Consider the following 22,099-nt stretch of genomic DNA (forward strand, 5'->3'; position numbering starts at 1 on the left):
TTCCCGCCTCCCCTTCGCCGCTCCGGCTGGCCGGCCAGTTTGTTTCCCCCCCCTTCGCCGCTCTGGCCGGGGGCAGGTTTGTTTCCTGCCCGCCCCCCCCCCTTCGCCGCTCCGGCCGGCCAGTTTGTTCTCTCCCCCCCCGCCGCTCCGGCCGGGGGCAGGTTTGTTTCCTGCCCCTCGCCCCCCTTCGCCGCTCCGGCCGGCCGGTTTGTTCTCTCCCTCTCTGCCGCTCCGGCCGGGGGCAGGTTTGTTTCCCGCCTCCCCCCCCCCTTTGCCGCTCCGGCTAGCGGTTTGTTGTCCCCCCCCCTTTGCTGCTCCAGCCGGCTGGTTTGTTCTCCCCGCCCCCCCCTTTCGCCGCTCCGGCTGGGGGCAGGTTTGTTTTCCTCCTCCCCTCCCACCCCCCCTTGCTGCTCCGGCCGGCCAGGTGTTTTTTGCTTGGGGCGGCAAAAAAGCCAGAGCTGGCCCTGGTTGCGCAGCAGCAGTGGCAGCTTCCCCTACTCTGCAAGCACCGAGGCAGGGAGGCTCAACCCTTGGCCCACCCCTACCCTTAACCTGCCTCTTCTCACCCCCTCCCCCCCCACTCCTGGACAAAGCAGGCAGCCAAATGACGTTACAGCAAAGCATTGCACAACTTTAAATGGAGCATGTTCTGTAACTGAGCAGGGACGTAAGATCGAAACAACGTTAAGCAAGAGGACGTTAAGTGGGGAGTTACTGTAGTGGATATTTTTGCAGTATACTGGATCTTTCTGGGTCTACAGTTGAATGAAATGTTGGTCTTCTTTAATTACATGAAAATGTTTAGCTCAGGATCTAGGGGCTACATTCTGTTTACCCATAGTATTTAATCTGATGGGGTTTTTGTTCTATTAATATGAACTAACATTTATTTTCCTTAATATTTATGAAGACTTCATAAAAGCAAGTTACTCTCAGGCATGAACCATGTCTTTACATGTGTCTGTACAATGTCTAGCTCAAGAGTCCCAAGCCAAATGGGGCTTTTTAGTGTTACTGCAATAAATATATAAAAATAATGCAAAATAACTGAAGTACACTACCTGAATTGTCCAGCCCCAAGCGTGTCACCTGTGAAAAGACTGTTTCTGGCATCTCTTAGGTTCTCTCGGAGTTTCTTATCTAGTTTCTAAAAAACGTAAAGCATCTTTTTACACACCGGTGAGGTTAGCGATTCTCTCAACCAGTTTGTACAATGGACAAAGTTTAAGACAGATGAGCTTTTGCTGATGTCAAGACAACAATTTTCCAAATTTTAGTTTTTCTAATACTCATACTACTGCTTAAGTCACACTAACTTACTTTGGACACAGTTTCTCTTACTTGCCATATTGCTACCTTGACAGTTCTGGGCAAATTCCTGATTTTCCAGACAATCCAAGTCCATCTTTAGTGGTGCCTCTCTAAGCAAACATTAGTTAGTTTAAAAAAAAGTGAAGAGAGTCATGCAAGTTTAAAAGTCAGGCACTTGAAAGATAGACAATGCTGGATTTATGGTTACTCATGCAAACTGAATTCTGCCTCCTTTGCGTCCAACTTGTGCACGGAATGAGGCAAGGGTCCTATGGGAAAAATGGACTATTTTTGTAATTAAAATATGTAAATATGTAATTAAAGACTATCATAATGTAGATGCACAAGAAGAAGAATTAAGTTTGCACGGATAACTGTAAATATGGCATTTCCCAGCTTTCAAATGGCAGGTGTTCCCACTACAATCTGCTACTTTGTTTACATTGTTATTGATTTGGCATTCTGCAAAAAGTTTTCCTAAGGACTGGAAGTGAGAGAAGGGAAGTGATGATCTTAAAGTTTCTCTCTCAGCAATAGCTGAATGGAATTCATAGGACAAAGAAGAGGCACTTCTCTAATCTGAGGGTTGTTTCCCCTTGCCAAATATCAAAGGTCTGCTGCTGTAAATAACGGAGGTGCAAGACCTTTTCTTTGATAAGATCACAAGAATATTTTATAACAGAAAATGTTAAGCAGCCTGAGTATAAGGATCTACTATCACTCTCTCTAGGATCTTGCAAACAAAACTAGTTCAGTTACCATTTAATTTTATATTCTATTAAAAAAAATCACATCTCTAATCTGATGTCATTAAAGAGGTGAAAAATTGAAGCTGTAGTCTTGTGAAACATTTCAGATGTGCTATCGACTAAGTAACTAAAAACAACAGTGTTTTGTTTTGTTTTAAAGTCTTTCCAGCAGTCTCCAAGCTGGAGTCAGAAGTTCTACAACACTCCCTTTGTTGTTTTGGGAGTTATTTGGATCTCTCCCTTTCTCCCTCCCTACCCCCCATTGATTTTTTTGTTTTTAAAAAGGAGGAGACAGATATAAGCAGCCAAGTAACCTAGGTTCCCATTTGTAGACCTGAGGGGAAGACTGCTGCAGTGAGGCATCAGGTATCTGGGGCCAGCTCCAGGAGCAGGCTTGCAGAGGTGGCTTCAGCTGTCAAGGAGGTAATGAGGGAAAAGGTCTGGCCAAAGGAAAGGAGAGTCTAAACGATCCATTCATTTTCTCTATATTATTCAGGGTATGGGAAGCCCAAAGAATTCAGCATAGGTCATTGCAGCTGCTTCATCACTCACTGTTGTCAAACTAAGGAAGAGTGAATCCTATAGGTCTGACAGCATACCACAACAGTTCTCACTATGCCAGCATCTGCTGCATTGGCACATTTGGGTCAGTCATATTTTAAAGGTTGAAGCTGCTATTATTTCCATTCACATGGGAAAGATTCCTATTGCCCTGTCTTAGCTGGATTTTGAAAGGCTGTTTTAGTCATTAATTCTCCATAGACTTTTCATAAGCCAAATACAGATAAAATATTTTACCTACATAATTTTAACATTATTTATAATAATGTGTCTAATTAGGTCATATAAGGCATATTTAGATAAGGATAACTGTAGCTGAAATTAAAGTTTTATCAGCTTAAAGGGACAAATCTTCTAAGTGAAGGAGGCTCTCTCTAAATATTTATCAACAAAGCAATCATCTACTGTACTCATTCTCCAATTACCTTTGCTTACTATTAGCTCATTCCCAATCTACATACCCCAAAATACTTCACTCTATGATCATTGCACAAATTCTGATGGGATCCGGAGATCCAAACAAGCACATTAAAACCTACAACCATTAACTAAAAAGTACGTCTACAATTATTTACACAAGACTAACTACCATCTGACACAGCAGGCAGGAATACATTCCTAGGTGCTATGTCTAGTGGAAAAGGAAAAGATGAGGGACTGTTTGGGCTGGAGAGACATGTGTACCTCCACCCACCAGAGCCTGCTTTCAAAAGATTCTGTGTTTGTGTGACTAGTCACACAACTTCTACAATGAGGCTCTGTGGAAGCAATATCAGGAACGAGAACCTGGACATTTTCTTTCAGTTTTCCTCGTTGATGTTAAATGTTCAGGGTTGTAAAAAATAAAAATAAAATGCTATTAGGAGATTTATTTGAAACAATCATAGTGTTTAAATAGTGTTTAAAACTCTTACCACTGCCACCATTTCTGCTGCAGTTCCTCTTGAGCATCTGATTATAGGAATAGCTCCTATTAAAAGATACATTATAATTTCCAGGTCATAAATAATTATACTGCAAAGCTGTGGTTTTTATTTTTTAAAGCAACTGATTTGGGGTGCCAAATTTTCAAAACACGCTGTCTAAACTGTATATCAAGTATGGCTCTAGTAGTCATTATCTATGAGATCACAAAAAATGGTTCATATCAATACATTTAAACAAAGTATTATAAAAACTCAGTAAGAATGATAAATACTTAAAATCATGTTATAAATATATATTAGCAGTACATTGAGAGTTACAGGGATTGCCAGCTAAAATATTCAAAAAAACCAGTTCTCTTACCTATCCCACATGCGGGTATTAAAAGTAGGGTTGTCAAACGATTAAAAAAATTAATTGCGTGATTAATCATACTGTTAAAGAATAATAGAATACCATTTATATAAATGTTTTTGGATGTTTTATACATTTTCAAATATATTGATTTCTATTACTACACAGAATACAAAGTGTACAGTGGTCACTTTATATTATTTTTTATTACAAATATTTGCACAGTAAAAAACAAAAGAAATGGTATTTTTCAATTTATCTAATACAAATAATGTAGTGCAATCTCTTTAACATAAAAGTTGAACTTACAAATGTAGAATTATGTACAAAAATATAACTGCACTCAAAAATAAAACATTGTAAAACTTTAGAGCCTACAAGTCCACTCCGTCCTACTTCTTGTTCAGCCAATCGCTCAAACAAGTTTGCTTACATTTGTAGGAGATAATGCTGCCCACTTCTCGTTTACAATGTCACCTGAAAGTGACAATAGGTGTTTGCATGGCACTGTTGTAGCCGGCGTTGCAAGATATTTATGTGCCAGATGCATTAAAGATTCATATGTCCCTTCATGCTTCAACCACCCTTTCAGAGGACATGGGTCCATGCCGATGATGGGTTCTGCTCAATAGCGATCCAAAGCAGTGCGAACCGATGCATATTCATTTTCATCATCTGAGTCAGATGACACCAACAGAAGGTTGATTTTCTTTTTTGGTGGTTCAGTTTTGTAGTTTCCGCATCGGAGTGTTCTCTTTTAAGACTTCTGAAAACATGCTCCACACCTCATCCCTCTCAGCTTCTTAAACCTTGGGTCAAGTGCTGTAGCTATCTTTAGAAATCTCACATTGGTACCTTTTTTGAGTTTTGTCAAATCTGCAGTGAAAGTGTTCTTAAAACGAACACCACATGCTGGGTCATCATCCGAGATTGCTATAACATTAAATATACGTGGGTAAAACATGTGGGTAAAACATGTGGGTAAAACAGACCAGGAGACATACAATTCTCCCCCAATGAGTTCAGTCACAAATTTAATTAACGCATTATTTTTTTAACAAGCATCATCAGCATAGAAGCATGTCCTCTGGAATGGTGGCCGAAGCACGAAGGGGCATACGAACGTTTAGCATATCTGGCACTTAAATACCTTGCAAAGGCAGCTACAAAAGTGCCATACGAATGGCTGTTCTCACTTTCAGGTGACATTGTAAATAAGAAGCGGGCAGCATTATGTCCCATAAATGTAAACAAACTTATTTGTCTTAGCGATTGGCTGAACAAGAATTAGGACTGAATGGACTTGTAGGCTAGGAAGTTTTACATTGCACTCAAAAAACGAAACAGTTACATAACAAAACAAAATCTACATTTGTAAGTTGCACTTTCATGATAAAGAGATTGCACTACATTACTTGTCTGAGGTGAATTGATAAATACTATATGTCTATCATTTTGACAGTGCAAATATTTGCAATAAAAATAATAATAATCGAAAGTGAGCACTATACACTTTGTATTCTGTGTTGTAATTGAAATCAACATATTTGAAAATGTAGAAAAACATCCAAAAATATAATAAATTTCAATTGGTATTCTATTGTTTAACAGTGCGATTAATCACAATTTTTTTCAGTTAATCGTGCGAGTTAACTGCGATTAACCTACAGCCCTAATTAAAAGTTATGAAATTTTAAAATCTAATTTACATTATTTATGCTGTTTATTTACTTTTTCATTTCTCTCTGATTAGACAATCAAATAGATTAAATTTGCTTAGTTATTTTTGCTTTTGATAGGGTCTCTTCCATTACCACAATACTGCAAGATCTGGGTTGCAACTCAATGCAGGGGAATAATAAATTTTTCCATTGGAATTTCAGGCTTCACTTGTCATATAGTGAATTTTTAAATACATGTAAGTTGAAACGCTGAAGATTCAAGGGGCTTTGTAGATACACTTTACTTCTTGCCACAGAAACTAAGGCATTCAACAGGTTCAAAGGATCCTTCTAATTTCTGAGCGCCCTACGGGATGCTAAACTCTCCTCCTCAAGAAGTTACAATTTTAGGCAGTGAAAAGGGAAGTAAATCTGAAAGCTGTCAATTTAGCACTTCAGTGTTTATAATTTTAAGCATGTTAAATTTTACTCACTGAGTTGTTATTAAAATGGACACGTACACCTTTCAATAATTTCTTCGACAGTTATCCAGCCATTAATGACAAACATTGATAATACCTTGTATGCTATTTAACAAAACTTCTGTTTATTAGCAAAAACCCTGACAATCTCTCAAAATCTCAGAATAAGAGATTTTATTTTGCTGGTTGTCATCAAGATTGGTTGTTTGTCATGGCAAAAAAGGACAGTAATTTTATCGTAAGAAAAGGAGACGTCATGGAACATATCCTTTATTTTACAATATGAATTATTTAAAATATTTAACTAATATTTTCATAAAATTAAAAACACTCCATGACCAAGCTAGTTATGGTGTTACTGACCATGAACTTTTATGAAAAATATTAAGGGTGGGAATTTCAAAATTGTTCAGCATTCGCCCAGCTCTGTTCCTAATTAAGCAGTTTCCAGCACGAAGTACTGAAGCAGGGGCATTTTTACCGATGACTTAAACACCAGCAGATTTATGCCAACAATAAGCACTTCTGAAAAACCCACCTTAAAAGTCATGGTTTGTGTCACAGATGTCATGACTATGACAAACAGAGAGGTTTAGAAATAGCTCAAAAAAATCTACAGTAGACTAGGAAAGCCTCTTCAATAACCTTCACAATCGCAAACTCTGTGTAGGACATGACTAAAATAATAAGGTAAAGGTTGTTGTGAATTATGAGATTGAGTTCAAAGAATATCCAGTTTTCAGTGAAAAATATTAAACACACACCTTGCACTTCCTTTCCTACAGCATCTTTCATCCAAGAATCTCAAAACAAAATTTTTCAGACACTAAGACTCCGCTCTTATATGAGGTAGGAATTACTGCCTATTCAACAGTGTTTTCAGAGCAACACACAGGTCGAGTGACTGGCCAAAACTTTCATATCAAACAGAATCCAGGTGTCTTGCATTGACCCTACTTCCTCTCTCAGGCTGCATACGTGGAAGTTTAGAGACTTACAATATGTAATTGAAAATGCAGATCTCTTAGAAGGGACAGCGCACTGAGAAATATACTGGAACTTGTAAACTTACCAAGTGTAACAAAAAAGCAGAAGAGACTGTCAACCACAGTGTCCATAATGGCCTCCATTTCAGTGTCCGTTATATCTGGTCTGTTAATGGCTAAAACATTGTAAAATAAAGAAAAAAAAGTGTAGTTGCAGTCTAAAGCAATCTCTACAATACACAACACTCTCAGTGAGGAAATCTCCTACAGCAGCCAAACAGTGACTCTTAGTCATCAACACTGAAGAAGTGACCAAGTAAGAAAGCTGTGATGAAGGCCCCACTTAATGCTTCCACTCCTGCTCCCAATTAATTTTTTAAAGTCACGAATAATGGAAAAACGAAGAAATTAGTTTTACTGGTTAGATCAAAACCAATGTTGTGCAATCTTCCTCCACATCTCTTACAATACATGTCAACCCTGACCTGACCCTATTACTACCGCAGCTATGGGCGGAGACAGAGAATCAAGACAATGTGTGTGGTGATTTTGGACTAACGTCCACTTGGAAACCAGGTTCCTGAGGTGGAAGACACTGTGCTATCTAGAGAATACAAATTCTGTATCTGTACAGATATTACAATGTTATTTTATATATTAAGAAAGTTCCAAACTCAATGGTCTGTAACATAATATAATAATTACTCCATTAATGGTTTAAAAAACATTTTGCTATCAATGACAATCTGCATGCTAATTTTCTGATCCAGGGATAATTCCAAAGTATTTTATAATATAGATAGGGAGATACACACACACACACAAACTCTGTGTAAAACAGAAACACACACACAAACCTTCCCTCTAGCTGCTCTACTGTAGCAGTAATACATTTTATCTTTAACTAATATTTCTAGTTCTAATATAAACAGTATTAGACAACCTGGCTACCAACTTCTATTTATTTAGGACACTGTGGTAACAATCATCATTTTGCACAACAAACCTAAGCTGGTTATGTGTACATTTTCTTTTTTTTTTGGTGGGGCAGGAAAAGATTGTGAAGTTAGTTTACTCTATTTCAGGGGGTCCCAAACTTGGTTCGTGGCTTGTTCAGGGAAAGCCCCTGGTGGGCTGTGAGACGCTTTGTTTACCTGAGCGTCCGCAGGTACGGCTGCTTGCAGCTCCCAGTGGCCGCGATTTGCCGTTCCCGGCCAATGGGAGCTGCGGGAAGCGGTGGCCCGGCTCACGCCGCGAACCAAGTTTGGGAACCCTGCTCTATGTTCATAATATCTTAATAGAAATCTACAGAATATTACAGCGTTTGAATTTTGAAAAACGTATTTGTTTAGAAATCAAGCAAAAAATTGGGTGGACCCATTCTAACAAGTTGATAGGGGAAAAAGTATGTAATGACTGGTCATTGCTTAGACAACCCAAAGGACTCCTGTCATAATTAGAAAACTATCCTCTCTCTGATCTTCCAGCCACCTTAATAGATCGCTGGTACAAGGAAATAAGCAAGGATCAAACATCTGCACCTCAGACTTTTAGGTGCTTCTGTTCAAGAAGTTATGTTCTCCATGACTAATACTTGAATAAATATGTAGCACGCACACATGCACAAAACTAATGAAGAGTGACTCTAAAAACTGACTTGTTAGCCAATTTCTAAGCTGGTTCCAACTCACTGGATTCTGGAATAAGAGTGTCTATACAAAGAGTTATTCAAGAATACCTGTTCCTGAATAACTCCATGTGTAAATAAGCCCTGTGAGTGTATACAAACCTATACAGAAAACCTCTGCAGTAGATTTTTCTATTTGGAGCACTAATTTCAAATTTTATTTTTTTTTAGAAATGTTCAATATTCTTTAAAAATGTCTACATTTAAGACAATTCTCTTCTGCCACTAAAAAAACATATACAGTAACTCCTCACTTAAAGTCGTCCCAGTTAACGTTGTTTCGTTGCTGATCAATTAGAGAATGTGCTCATTTAAAGTTGTGCAATGCTCCCTGATAACGTTGTTTGGCAGCCACCTGCTTTGTCCACTGCTTGCAGGAAGAGCAGCCCGTTGGAGCTACCTGGTGGGGGCTTGGAACCAGGGGGGACGGACAACCCCCCTATCAGCTCCCCTAAGTTCCCTGTGCGGCAGCCGCCCAGCAGGCTATCAATTGCCAGGCAGTTCAGCTGTCCCTCCCCCCACTGCCACGTGCTGCTCCTGCCCTCTGCCTTGGAGCTGCTCCCTCCTCCCCCTAGTCCTTTACCCCATTTCCACAGAGTGGCGGGGGGGAGAGGGAAGAAGAAGACAGGTCAGGGCTCAGGATGGAGGGAGCTTGCTGGATTTAAGATCCTATTAACATGTATCTGAATAGTTTTGAACCCCACTTCTAGTTAATTCTTGTGAAGTCAGATTAACTCATCAGAGAGATCTCTTTTGGCCTTAAAACAGATAAAGATTTTAGATTTATATATCTGCTAAATTGGAAATCCTCAGTTACAGAACAGAACTCATTTGAGATCATTATTAGATATTGTTTTGACTTCAGAGTAAGCTTACATTTTAACTATTCAATGGTAACAAATGTTATACAAATGAAATTTTACCTACCACGATATGAGATGAGCTCCTTATTTTGATTACACAATACAAACATATCATCTTCCAAAGTAATGAAATTGAGATACTGATCAAAGACCTACAAATTAAGGGACAAAAAAAGAATTAGATAACTTCATGGAGTTTAGTTCCACCAATGGCTATTAGCCAAGATAGTCAGGGATGCAACCCTATGCTTGGGATGACCCTAAATCTTTGACAAGCAAGGAGGGGAAGACAGAGGTGGATCATTCCAACTGCCCTGTTCTGTACACTCCTCTGAAGTTCTGGTACTGGCGACTATCAGAGACAGGATACTGGGCTAGATGGACCATTGGTCTGACCCAGAATGGCAGTTCTTATGACTAAGGCTGCAATTTAGTCATGGAATCCATGACTTCCAAAGACCTCCATGATTTGAGCCAGTGCTGGTTGGGAGCTGCAGGATCCCCAGCCACCGACCCCCTGCCGCTCCCGGCCACCCTGGGCAGCTGGAGAGGGATCCCAGAGCTCCTGGCCGCTGCTGGCAGCAGGGGGAACCCCCACAGCTGTGGGCCACCACAGCTCAAAGCCCCCAGCAGAGGGAGACCCTGGAGCTCCAAGCCCCCACAGGTGGTGGGGGCCCTTAGAGCTCCCAGCCACGCGCAGCTGCCCAGGCTCCCCATTTTGTCACGGATAAGATACAACTACAGCTGAAATATCTTAGAGGGTGCTGTTCAAAACTATTAAGAATAAACAAATATTAAATGTTTCTAGGGCACTAATCTACTAATAAAAGCTATAAAAATTTGGCTTTTCCTTTTGTTGAGGTGCATGGCACTCAATCTGGCTGCACTGAAAGATGTTCATCTTCACAAAATGATGAAATAATTTCATAAATAAATAACCCTAAACCTATCATGAGCTTGCTGTAATACACTTTTTGTTTATTCCTATGTTCAGAAAAATAATAATGGAAAATACAAATATCTAGGTAATGCATTAAAGGGAGGAAACAGATGTCTGAGCACTGAAGCCAACGTAGATATACCAATTTACACAAACTGAGGATGTGGCTATTAAAGTTTAACAAGTAGTTCTTATTTGAGTTGAATTAAAAATTTGGTAACTGCTCCTCTCTCCCCAACTGTAAACTATAAAAATAAGGAGAGAAAGTGAATAATGTGATCTGAAATATGAAAAGAGTTATTCAGAAATATACAACTTTGATATGTCTGCTGCACGTCAATCTTTACTCTAAGTTTCCTCCTTTTTTATAATTTAGCAGATAATTTTAAATATAATTTGTGCATGGATTGTCTGTTCATTCCAGTTGTACATTCTCTATTTCCAACAAAGATTGCAATCACAAGTTATTTATGTCACTTTGGGAGCAGAAAAATGAAGCTAAAAGGATATTAGATCAGCCCAAATGAAATGAACATTTATATTTCATTACTATTTTAATGCTAAATGCTTTGTGAAACATTAAAAAAATGCAGTTTTTAAAAGTGAAGGTCCCTTAATATCATAGCCTTCAGAAATTTCTTACCTTCGCTACTTGTGTTACTGCACTAGCCCCTAAGGCAGCATTTGCAATATCTTCCAGTTTACTTCTTGAAATGGCAGAAATAAAATTTAAATAATACGATTCATAAAGCTGATTTCGAAGATCCTGAAAGCAAAAATTAATAGCTTTTACTCTCAATAGGTACTAAAGAGCATCTAGCTAAAAATGAAGATACTTCTTAAAAATCTGAGAATTTGTATTATCTATTGTTCTAGTTATCATTGAAATTAAATTATTCTGGTGTGCGTAGAGGACTGTTGATACATAAAAACATTGTATTGCATATTAACTGAGGTTGCAAGCTGCAGGGATACTTAGGAAATTAAAGAAGTAAAGTTATCGTAAGTTTGGTTAAGAAAATAATATATTTGCTGGTATGTAGGAAAAGGCCCTAATCATCAAAGGAAGATGGTGAGAATAAGAAGTTATAAGACCAGAATGTAATGTGCGAAGAATGCATGGTTCAAAAAGTAATTAATAAAACAAAAGGCTGCAGTAACAAGACAAAGAAAAAACTGTCTTAAAAGAAGCAAGCACAAACTTTCCCATTGTTCTGCAGGTAAGCAAGGAAGGGGAGGAGGTAAGAAAGGAAGGCTTTGGAGGAAGGACAGCACCAATGATAAACTACTTCAAACAGGTTTTTGCTCAAGCTAGCAAGTTAACTGAAGTGTATAAGGAGCCATGAATCTGAAGGTTCATCATCAGAACCACTCCAATCATGCTGGGACAAATCAGGATGAAAGGACTATTCTCTGGTCTGGTCCATCTGTGACTATAATTGATCAGATGCTTACAGATGTGTGTTACTGTATTGCTTATTATTTAGGGGGGTTTTTTAAAGCACATTTAAAGCAATCACACAACTATCATCTGGCCTTTGGCCTTTGGACTTAATAAAGGAATTTTTGTGGTAATGTCTGGTGGTGCCCTGAATTATTAATATTCATAAATAATAATTCCAACACTGGACACAACATACTTAACACAAAACATCAAAAGCAAGGAAATGAAACTTAAGCTATTCAACAATGCATATGGCTCTACTATTCTACCCAAATACAGACTGCACCACAGAGCACAACCAGCAAGGATGCCTATGTTCAAATCACTCTCTTCCCACAACTACATTCCCCCTCCCGGCTATTGCTCGCTCTTAAAGTTCTGGGAAACATCAGCTTCACAAATTACAGTTTGGATACAGAAATATTTTTATAAGACAATTCCTTTTTGTGGTAAATATAGATTAATACATGCAGTATGTTAAAATTTGGGAAAAGGTGCATTCATAAACTCACATGAATTAGATATAGACTACTATTTCAAACATTAAGTGTGCAAAGTAGTTACCTGGCACATTCTGTCAATATTTTCTTCTGTTGGCATTACAAAGTATACTGCTGGAACATCTGGAATAGGATCTCGATCAGAATGCAAAAGCCTAAGGGAAAATCAAAACTAAGTTGCCTTTCTAGTTACTGTTGCTTCTCTTCCCATTCACTCAATACTATGAACATCAGAAAATAAAATGTTTAGTATGACTTCCTGCACATCCAATTTTCTAGAATTCGTCTTTATGTCTTATGAAGCTTGATTTCAGCAATATCACCACACACACACAATGGTCAATTATTTCAAAAATAAAAAAAAATTACTTGCTAGATGAACACTAACCCTAAATTAACAGTTGAGAGCTCCAGGGTAGCAGGTGGATATTGTTAAGTTCTGTCTCTCTGAAGGATAAGAAGGAACTGAGAGGTGGTTGGGCCCACTACTCAGCCCTTTATGGGGGCCAGAAGGAAATGCAAGGGAACATAGGATGCACATACATCCTCAACATGCCCTTGACAAAAAAAATCCTCTCTCATGAACATGCAAACTCATAGTGGGATCAAGGTGGATAAATACTTGAAGAAGAATACTGGGTTATTTTATTTTAATTTATTTATTTGAGAGGAAGTCCCTCATCTTCCACTGTGTAGGAAATTCTTCTGATTAGTTTGATAACTTTACCCATCCTTTAGCCACAATACTCCTACTGGATTTTGGGCAGAGGTAAGAACAGAATCTTCAATTAAATTTTTAAAAGCGCCTTTGGATTTTGTGTACTGATTCAAAAGACTTTGTATGTGATTTTTCAGAATATAAACAACTGGAGTTGTTGATACATGGTTTGAAGTGTAAGTAAACAGATATAACTAACAAATGTATGCACAAAGTACTCACAGATGCAAGGTGATGCCCATGTCTCTCAGCTCTTTCACTGACAGCAAAGGAGAGATGATATCTTGGCCAAATCTGTCATAAATGAGAACCTATAAAATGTAAGATGAAAATGTTAAAATATTTCTTAATATGAAAATTTTATTAAAATGTTGTAAGTTCTTCCTATCATTACTGTTTACTAAGAGACAATAAAGCAGAAAAAGAACAAAATGAGTAAAAAAGAAAGATGGAGAAATCTTGCCAGAATCAGTGCTTCATGTCAGTCAAACAAGAAGCTCTACCTCCAGAAAAGTAATTATTGTGAAGTGCAAAAAGGTCAACTCCTCTCATCTGAAAAAGAGAAAACTGATGGTACAGGACTGAGTGGAAGAAGAGAAGGAAAATATCAATAATTAAAATTATTCCAGAATGCCATATTGAAAAAACAGTAATGAAGGAATCTTGGACTCCACTTGCCCTAGATTTACTACTTTAAAAATTCAGTTTCTTCCTTTGAATTCCTTTCTCTTTCCCATTTCTACCTATTTCATTCTGAATTTTTGCCAATGATTGCCCACATGTCACAAATGAGTCTTTGTCACTGGACCCCAATAGGTCCTAAGTTTCTTCCACTTAGTTTCTTCTCAGGTTCTCACTTAAAATATATAATAGGTTTTCCTAGAACTTCAGTTAGGCATTGCTTCTTTAAGATGCTGTACTTTTAAACACGTATCTTTTCCATCAACCAGAATGTGCAATTCTCTATATGAATAATACATAGGATAGAAACCCTTACAGCGTAAAAGAATTTAAGTACAAGAACAGCACAAACACTATTGACAACACAAAGGAGAAAAGGCTAGGCATTGTTTAAAGAGAATTACACAGTCTGCTACAGTTGTTCAGTTTTTCCTGTGCACAATGGCTAAATACATCACATCATAATTAGGTTGTATGTATGTCACTGGAAACATGGCCTGAAAAAGGTGACTTTTTCATGACAAATTTTCAGAAGATAATTGGTGAAAGTAATCAAACTATGTGCAACCAAGTGTCTAGATTAAAACAAAAACTTTTTAAAAGGAAACGTATACACTTTCAATGATTTGTTACTACCTCACACCCAATTCTACTCTTTTGCGCCAATACTATGGTTTGTTTTCAAGTGTAAAGAAATTAAACTATTTTAATAATTAAAAAAGCGTCAGCCCAATGGAAAGAAAGTGCTTATAAAACGTTAATTTTCTCAAAGCCGGACAAATTGTCAGAAATTGCAGGTTACTACTATAATATACCATAAACACTTGGTCTGATGTTTACCTAACAGTTGCCAGATTTTTACCTCCAATTGATTAAAATCTGATAATCTAAACTTTCGGACATATTATAAGGATGCCTTTTAGAATAAGTCAAGTAGTTTCTCTTACCTTCCATACAGGTTCTCCTGTGCTGTTTTTAATAGGGGGAAGATTAAAATTCAACATACGCTTCAAGGCCACTGAAAAATAGTGCGATAAAAACATCCAATTACTACTATGTTAGTTTTACTTTTTTCCTTGATAACCTTTGAGACCAAATATGTTTCCAAGGACAAAAGATGCTTTTGTAATTTAGTTCAGTATTGGTTTTTGCCAAAGGTCCAAAGCAAGACGACAATTTTTATTCCTTTTTTCCATAGACTTTAAGGTCAGAAGGGACCATCATGATCATCTAGTATGACCTCATGCACATTATAGGCCACAGAACCTCACCCACCCACTCCTGGCTGAGTTACTGAAGTCCTCAAATCATGATTTAAAGACTTCCACTTACAAAGAATCCACCATTTACACTAATTTAAACCTGGAAGTAACCCGTACCCCATGCTGCAGAGGAAGGCAAAAAAAACCCCAGGGTCTCTGCCAATCTGACCTGGGGGAAATTTCCTTCCCAACCCCAAATATAGTAATCAGTTAGAACCTGAGCATGTGGGCAAGACCGACCAGCCAGACACCTGAGAAAGAATTCTCTGTAGTAACTCAGAGACCTCCCCATCAAGTATCCCATCACCAGCCATATAATCTTTGAGTTAAGTCAAGAACAATAGATCTCAACATGAATTTATGAAGTTCAACTATTGCTGACAGAATGAAAAAAGAGTTTTTAAACCTGAAGACAGAATCTCTTCTTCCTATCACTGGGACAAATTGTAGCCTCATGAAAATTTTGTTAATTAGAACAGCTGCCAGAATGGTTCACACAACTCAGCTCAGCTCTGTCCATTAGATCTATGGCTTCCCCAATCTCTTAGCAAGTTTCCATCTTTTAACAAGGAAAGTTACCTTTCTAGCATTTCATATAGCAGGAAGAACACCAAACATAAGGGCCAAAAAGTTTCTTAAGATAATCAAGGCAGACTACAGTAATTCACAAACAGATGGTGGGCACTGCCATATTGAAAAGTGGGAGCACACTGGAATGTGCAAAAAACAGCAGTACGCACCTTAGAGACTAAGAAATTTATTTGAGCATAAGCTTTCATGGGCTACAGCCCACTTCATCGGATGCATAGAATGGAACACACAGAAAGAAGATATTTATATATACAGAGAACATGAAAAGGTGGAAGTAGCCATATCAACTGGAATGTGTGCACCTTTAAAGAAAAAGTAGTAATTGTTAAGTTATGGCAGGTAAATTTAGAACTAATAAAAAGGAAATATTTCACACAGCATGCAGTCTGGAATTCACTCTACAGGTGATGAGCAAGTTAAATACTGTGAGTGGATTTTAGAAGATGGAAGATTGGATAGCCAAAGGAAAGAAGATATTCATAAATTACTGAAGTTTAGAATTAAAATACATGTATGTATTGAAAAATGCTTAATTTCTGACTCAAGCAACAAATCAAATTTTAATATGTGATGTGTCATTCCAACAAGGGTATACTAAAATAAATCTGAAAATACCAAAAGAATGCTGAAGATTATGTGGGCAGAGGCACTCTTTTTACCATTTCTGCTGGAGCCCCACAAAAATGTGGACAGAAAAATAAATAAAAATAAATAAATATTACTACCTCAGCAGCCCCGGAGCTTCCTGCAGCCACAGGAGGTTGCTGGATGTGGGTCTGGTCTCCCCTGTACTGCTAGGAGTGCCCTGCAGCCGGGGGAGGTACCCAGAGGTGGGTCTGATCTCCCCCCCGAGAGTGGCCATGCAGGGAAAGAATAAGTCCTGTCCCTCCCCAGCCTGGCCAGGACTATCAGCTAGAAGACCCCGGCTAGGGTGCTCCCAGCAGCACGGGGGCGATAAGACCCACCTCCGGGAACCTCCTGTGGCTGCAAACATCTGAAATCATGAAATTGACTAATTTTCAAATCCTATAGCCGTGATATTGACCAAAATGGACCCTGAATTTAGTAGGGCCCTATTAATAAGTTACAGGTAACTTCTCTGAGGAGTCTACAATCTAAATTAAGACTGACCACATTGAGAAATATCAAACAGTAGGCAGGGATACTGGGAGATGAAGATTACACCACTCAAAGTTCATAAAGTGTATACTGATGCATCTTTTTAGTTGCTCTGGATTTTTACAATAAATTAATGAGGATTCATGGATTGTGTCCAGAGCAGAAGAAAACGTGGAGTTTAGTGACACCGACTGAAATAAATGAGTAATGAGGAGAAATGCGGGAGGAGGAGGAGGTGGTTGTACAGCAGAATGGATCAAGGATGACAACTAAATAAAGCAGCATCGAAGGATGGAATTGCTTGTAGTTTAAGGAAATTAAAGAATATCAAACTGCACTAGAGTAGGTACTGGTTGAAGGGATAAAATAGGAGAAGAGATTAAGGCACAGAAAGGGAATAACAAGGACTGAAGGAGATCTTGAATTCCTGTATAGGCTACAGTAAGTAGGTTGAGATGGTTAGCATAGAAAAAACAAGGAGGATGATTTTAGAAAAAATGTGTTGAATAAACTCACAGGGCACCAATGTGAGTCCAGGATACCTGAAAAGCAACTATTGCAATTGTCAAGATGAGAGATGACCAGAAGATGCACCAAGGTTTTGGTGAAATCACCAGCAAGGAAAAGAAATAAACAGGATTATGATGCAACATGCTTCCCGTTCTAACAGTACCTTCCAACAGATGGCTCAAGGCTCTACAAACCTGGATTACTCATTCGATTTTCCCTCATTTATATATATGGTTAAATAACAACAAATGATTGAAACTTCAGTATTATTACTGCTGCTCAGTTTTGAGAAGTTACAGAATGAAAATTGACTAAAAAGTCTTGTTGATGAATTAAGACCAGAAAAAAGGAAAATGCACAAGGGTAAAGTGTAGAAGTGCACATCACAGAGACATTAATGTCTAAGAAAAGGTTGATTAATTAGCCCTATTGTCAATAGTAGTTCCCTCTAATGTTCATCCTAGTTTTAAGACTCACGTTTGCTATCTCCTTGACTTTCCAGGACTCTCATGCCTCCTATGTCTTTTGTTTAATCCTAACAGCAAATTCATGCAAGAAAAATGTGTTCTTCTGACATCAAACCATATTTTGTCTGCTCTGGTCACATATAGTCACAACAAAGATAAACTGTTTCCAGAAGACAGCAAATGTAACCTACCAACCACCTTCTTTCCCATAATTTGTGCCATCTCACCCATTCATTAGTCTACATAGTCTGCAACAGCAAGGCCAAAGCCTGGCGATTTTGGTGCCCTTGGCTCTCTGCAATTATGATTTTATTTACATTTCAGAAAAGTCTCTGCAGTATAGTCTTCTTCTGTCACATTAACGGTCCAGGAAAGCCCATTCTTAACCATTTCCAGCCACCGTACTCGCTGGGAACTAACAGTACCACCTAGTATCAGAGGAGTAGCCGTGTTAGTCTGAATCTGTAAAAAGCAACAGAGGGTCCTGTGGCACCTTTAAGACTAACAGAAGTATTGGGAGCATAAGCTTTCGTGGGTAAGAACCTCACTTCTTCAGATGCAAGTAATGTCCTCGTGGGTAAGAACCTCACTTCTTCAGATGCAAGTAATGTCCAATGGACATTACTTGCATCTGAAGAAGTGAGGTTCTTACCCACGAAAGCTTATGCTCCCAATACTTCTGTTAGTCTTAAAGGTGCCACAGGACCCTCTGTTGCCTAGTACCACCTAGGTGAGCTCCAATCCGCGGCAGAGTTGGGGCCACTCTTGGGACAGCGGATCAGGGGCAAGCCGAGCTCCGTGGTGCGCTGGGGTAACAGGAACTGAGGAGGTGGCGGACAGCAGAGGGGCGGCGGCTGGGGCCCCTGGAGGAGGTCAGGCGAGAGCCCCCCGAAGCCAGCGTTACACAGCTGGCACGGCAGCGGCCCCCCGGGGGGCGCCAGGCTTCACAGCCCCACCTACAAACAATTAATGCCCGGACCTGGGGGCGGGCCCCGCTTGTGGCAAGCCCCACGCTGCCACCCCTTTCCCCGCGAGAGGCGTGTGTGAATCCCCCGCTCCCCCAGCCACAGCTGCCGGCCGCTACACGCCTCCCTACAGCCACAGCTACCGGCCGGCCGGGGGCCGCAAGTCCCCTGCTCGCGCCGCCGGACGGGAACGGCTACGGCCCTGGGCCGAGCCTCCTGGTGCCCGGCAGGGGCTAGAAGGGAGAGCGCCTCACCCGTCTGCTTCTCCCGGATACCGGCCGCCATCTTCACGGCCAGCCCCGCCCACCTCCGCAGACGCACCAGCCGGGCGACGTGGCGCGTCGCCGCACTCGGAGGCAGGTCGAGAGGGGGCGGAGCCTCAGTACCCTCCGCCTGGCCCCGCCCTCACCGCCTGGCCACGCCCCTGAGCACTGGTCGGGGAGGCGGGGTGGAGATGGGGAGCTGAGCCGGGGGTGGAGCTTGGCGCTGCTGACCCACAGCTGGCGTGCGCGGGGAGCGGCTCTGTTCATTTCATTGCAGGGGATTTGTTTATTTCACCTCCTTAACGCAGAGAGCTGCCCCGCTCTAAGCCGTCCTGGCTCTTAGCCTGGAGCCCCCTTTTCTAATGAAAAGAAAGCGCACCTGCCCTTAGCATAGAGCGGAGAGCCTGCGCCTGTTGAATAACGACGGATTGTGTAGGAACCGGTGTGAAAGCCATGAATAGAAATGACCAATTCCAGGGTCCAATACTCCATCCTGGTTAAGGGGAAGCAGTAAAATTAGGGGGTAATAATAGCGTGTATAGGGGGAAATAGCCTATGGGCGCGTACGCAGAGGATAAGACACACCATGGACGAAAGGAACAAAAGGTTATGTGAACACATTGAGGTTTCTACCCACGAAAGCTTATGCCCAAATAAATCTGTTAGTCTTTAAGGTACCACCAGACTCCTTGTTGTTTTTGTAGATACAGACTAACACGGCTACCCCCTGATACTTGACACTTCAACCAGAATGCTCTTTTAACATTTTATATTTCACCCATAGCTACTGTGAAATTAGTTGTTAGCCTAGCTGTATTAGGAAAGCAGTCTGCAAGACTCCTTTAGCTGCCCTCTTTTGTAAGTCATCCGGGTATCCCCAAATGTAGGGTTACCATACGTCCAGATTTTCCCAGACATGTCCGGCTTTTTGGTCGTCAAAGCCCCGTCCGGGGGGAAATTCCAAAAAGCCGGACATGTCCGGGAAAATAGGGAGGGGTCACAGGGCTTGGATCCGTGCTGGGGCCGGTGCCCATGCCCCGGGGCCCGAGCCGAGCTGGAGCAGCCGGGGCCGGGACGGGCACGCTCGGCTGGAACTGGGGCTGGTGCCCCAGTGCCTGAGCTAAGCCGGGCCCGAGCCGCTCGGCCAGGGGGCCGGACGAGGCTGTGTCTCCTCGCGACCCCCCGCCCCAGCTTACCTGCTGCCTGCCTCCCTGTTTCAGGCTTCCCGCGAACATTTGATTCGCGGGAAGCAGGGGAGGGGGAGGAGCAGGGGGTGGAGCGTTCAAGGGAGGGGGTGGAGACTTTGGGAAAGGGGTGGAGTTGGGGTGGGGTCAGGGTAGGGGGCGGAGTTGTGGCGGGGCAGGGCCCCTTGGAGTGTCCTCTTTTTGTTATTTTAAAAAATGGTAACCCTACCCAAATGCACAAAGTACAATTCTGCTTCATATTTATTAGAACATCACCTTGGTTAAGCAATGGCTTGTCAGTCCATTGGACATACTTTATGAGCAGTTATAAAAACATTATTAGCAGTGGACACAACTGACACCTAACAAAGAAAGCTTCAAACGCTCAAATACATGGTTCTGTCAAACCTATTTTTATGCAAATTAAGTTAGATGAGCAAGGATATCTCCAAGGTGATGCATTTCTTGAATGGTTTGTCACCTTTGCTTTTGATCTACTAATTAAACAGTAGTTAATTTTTAATTAGAGTGTATTCATGAAATTAAATGTATTCAATGGCTATTAGTCAGGATGGGCAGGGATGGTGTCACTTGATGATTACCACTTCTGTTCATTCCCTCTGAGGCACCTGGCATTGACCACTGTCGGAAGACAGTATACTATGCTAGATGGACTTTTGGTCTGACCCAGTATGGCCGTTCTTATGTTCACTGAATATTTAAAATCAATGGCATGCTGGACGAAATGGGGAGAAAGCGAGTCTGAATGATGCAGGGACATAACAAAGGAAGATAGCCTGGTCCGGTCAGGGAATGCGGGTGGATATTAAAAAGCCTACAGGACTTAAGGACTGCAAGTTAATGGGACTTGTGCTCAATGGGAGTTAGGTGCCTAAATACCTTTGAACATCTAGGCCTTAGGCACTTTCAGAAATTCCACCCTGTGCCTATTACTATGGTACTTATTATGTGATGGATGCTACATAAATGCCACAACCAAGACATTTTCAAAATGAAAAAATGAAGTTCAACTGCTTTTGAAGAAAATACACATTTAATACAACTGCTTACTAACTGAATCATTAGTTACTTTATTGCACTTCAAACATTTTATACACATGACAGTTGTCTCCCACAATTAATGTATTTACTTCATGGAGCAACACTGACATATTATAGCTGTTAAGTATGTTACTTGAAGCTGCAACAGATTTCAGGCATTGTACCCCACAGCTATGGCAAAAACCAAAGCCAAAATATTTACAAAATTGCAAGTTCCATAATGCATATTATTATACATAACGGATGTTAGTTTTTCTAAACATTCGCTTTGTTACATAAAATGCTAAATGCTGCACTTTTTACCAGAGAACATTAATACTTCCACAATTCAGATATTCTATTCATTTTCTTTTAGCAAACCAAAATATATAACATGCTACTTTTCATAAACTAGTCTTTGATTCCCATTTTGCTTTTATGGAATTGGTAACTCCCTTATGTTAAACCAATAACATAATAACACAATTTTAAATCCTTTACTATATAGCTGATAAAGTGAAACAAAGCTACTCTAAAATAAAATATATTTTGCAGCTTCAGGAGTTTATTTAATTTATTGCTTCCCTATTTGAGGAAACAATACTAGTTTATATCAATTGGCACTTTAAAAAAAAGTGTAAGCCACAGAATTGGAGGAGTTGGATTAATGACAATTTTCCATTTTCTGTTGTGCATATTTTAAACACTCCTCTTTAAATACTAAACTCTGTGTAGGTATACCCTAGTGCAAGGAAGCTATTTAATGAAGAACTGTAAACCTAGTTTGTTAAAGATTTGCATTACACTTAATGCTGTAGAGCCTGAAGTAGAACACA

General features: G+C 40.1%; 1 protein-coding gene across 1 annotated transcript in view; it reads right to left on the minus strand.

Moving 5' to 3' along the window:
• Window positions 1-19,082, minus strand: part of SCFD1 (sec1 family domain containing 1) — a 151,860-nt gene extending 132,778 nt beyond the window's left edge. The window contains exons 1-9 of the mRNA XM_065402604.1: window positions 19,030-19,082; window positions 14,809-14,879; window positions 13,403-13,491; window positions 12,527-12,617; window positions 11,162-11,284; window positions 9,643-9,730; window positions 7,115-7,204; window positions 3,536-3,591; window positions 1,062-1,147 (exon numbers count right to left, since the gene is read on the minus strand). Coding sequence (XP_065258676.1) covers window positions 1,062-1,147; window positions 3,536-3,591; window positions 7,115-7,204; window positions 9,643-9,730; window positions 11,162-11,284; window positions 12,527-12,617; window positions 13,403-13,491; window positions 14,809-14,879; window positions 19,030-19,060 — 725 coding nt within the window. The 5' untranslated portion in view covers window positions 19,061-19,082. The remainder of the gene's footprint in view (window positions 1-1,061; window positions 1,148-3,535; window positions 3,592-7,114; window positions 7,205-9,642; window positions 9,731-11,161; window positions 11,285-12,526; window positions 12,618-13,402; window positions 13,492-14,808; window positions 14,880-19,029) is intronic.
• Between the last annotated feature and the right edge of the window lie 3,017 nt (window positions 19,083-22,099).

Source organism: Emys orbicularis, chromosome 4 (genome assembly GCF_028017835.1).
Source record: "Emys orbicularis isolate rEmyOrb1 chromosome 4, rEmyOrb1.hap1, whole genome shotgun sequence".
In the NCBI taxonomy this organism is placed as follows: domain Eukaryota; kingdom Metazoa; phylum Chordata; order Testudines; family Emydidae; genus Emys; species Emys orbicularis.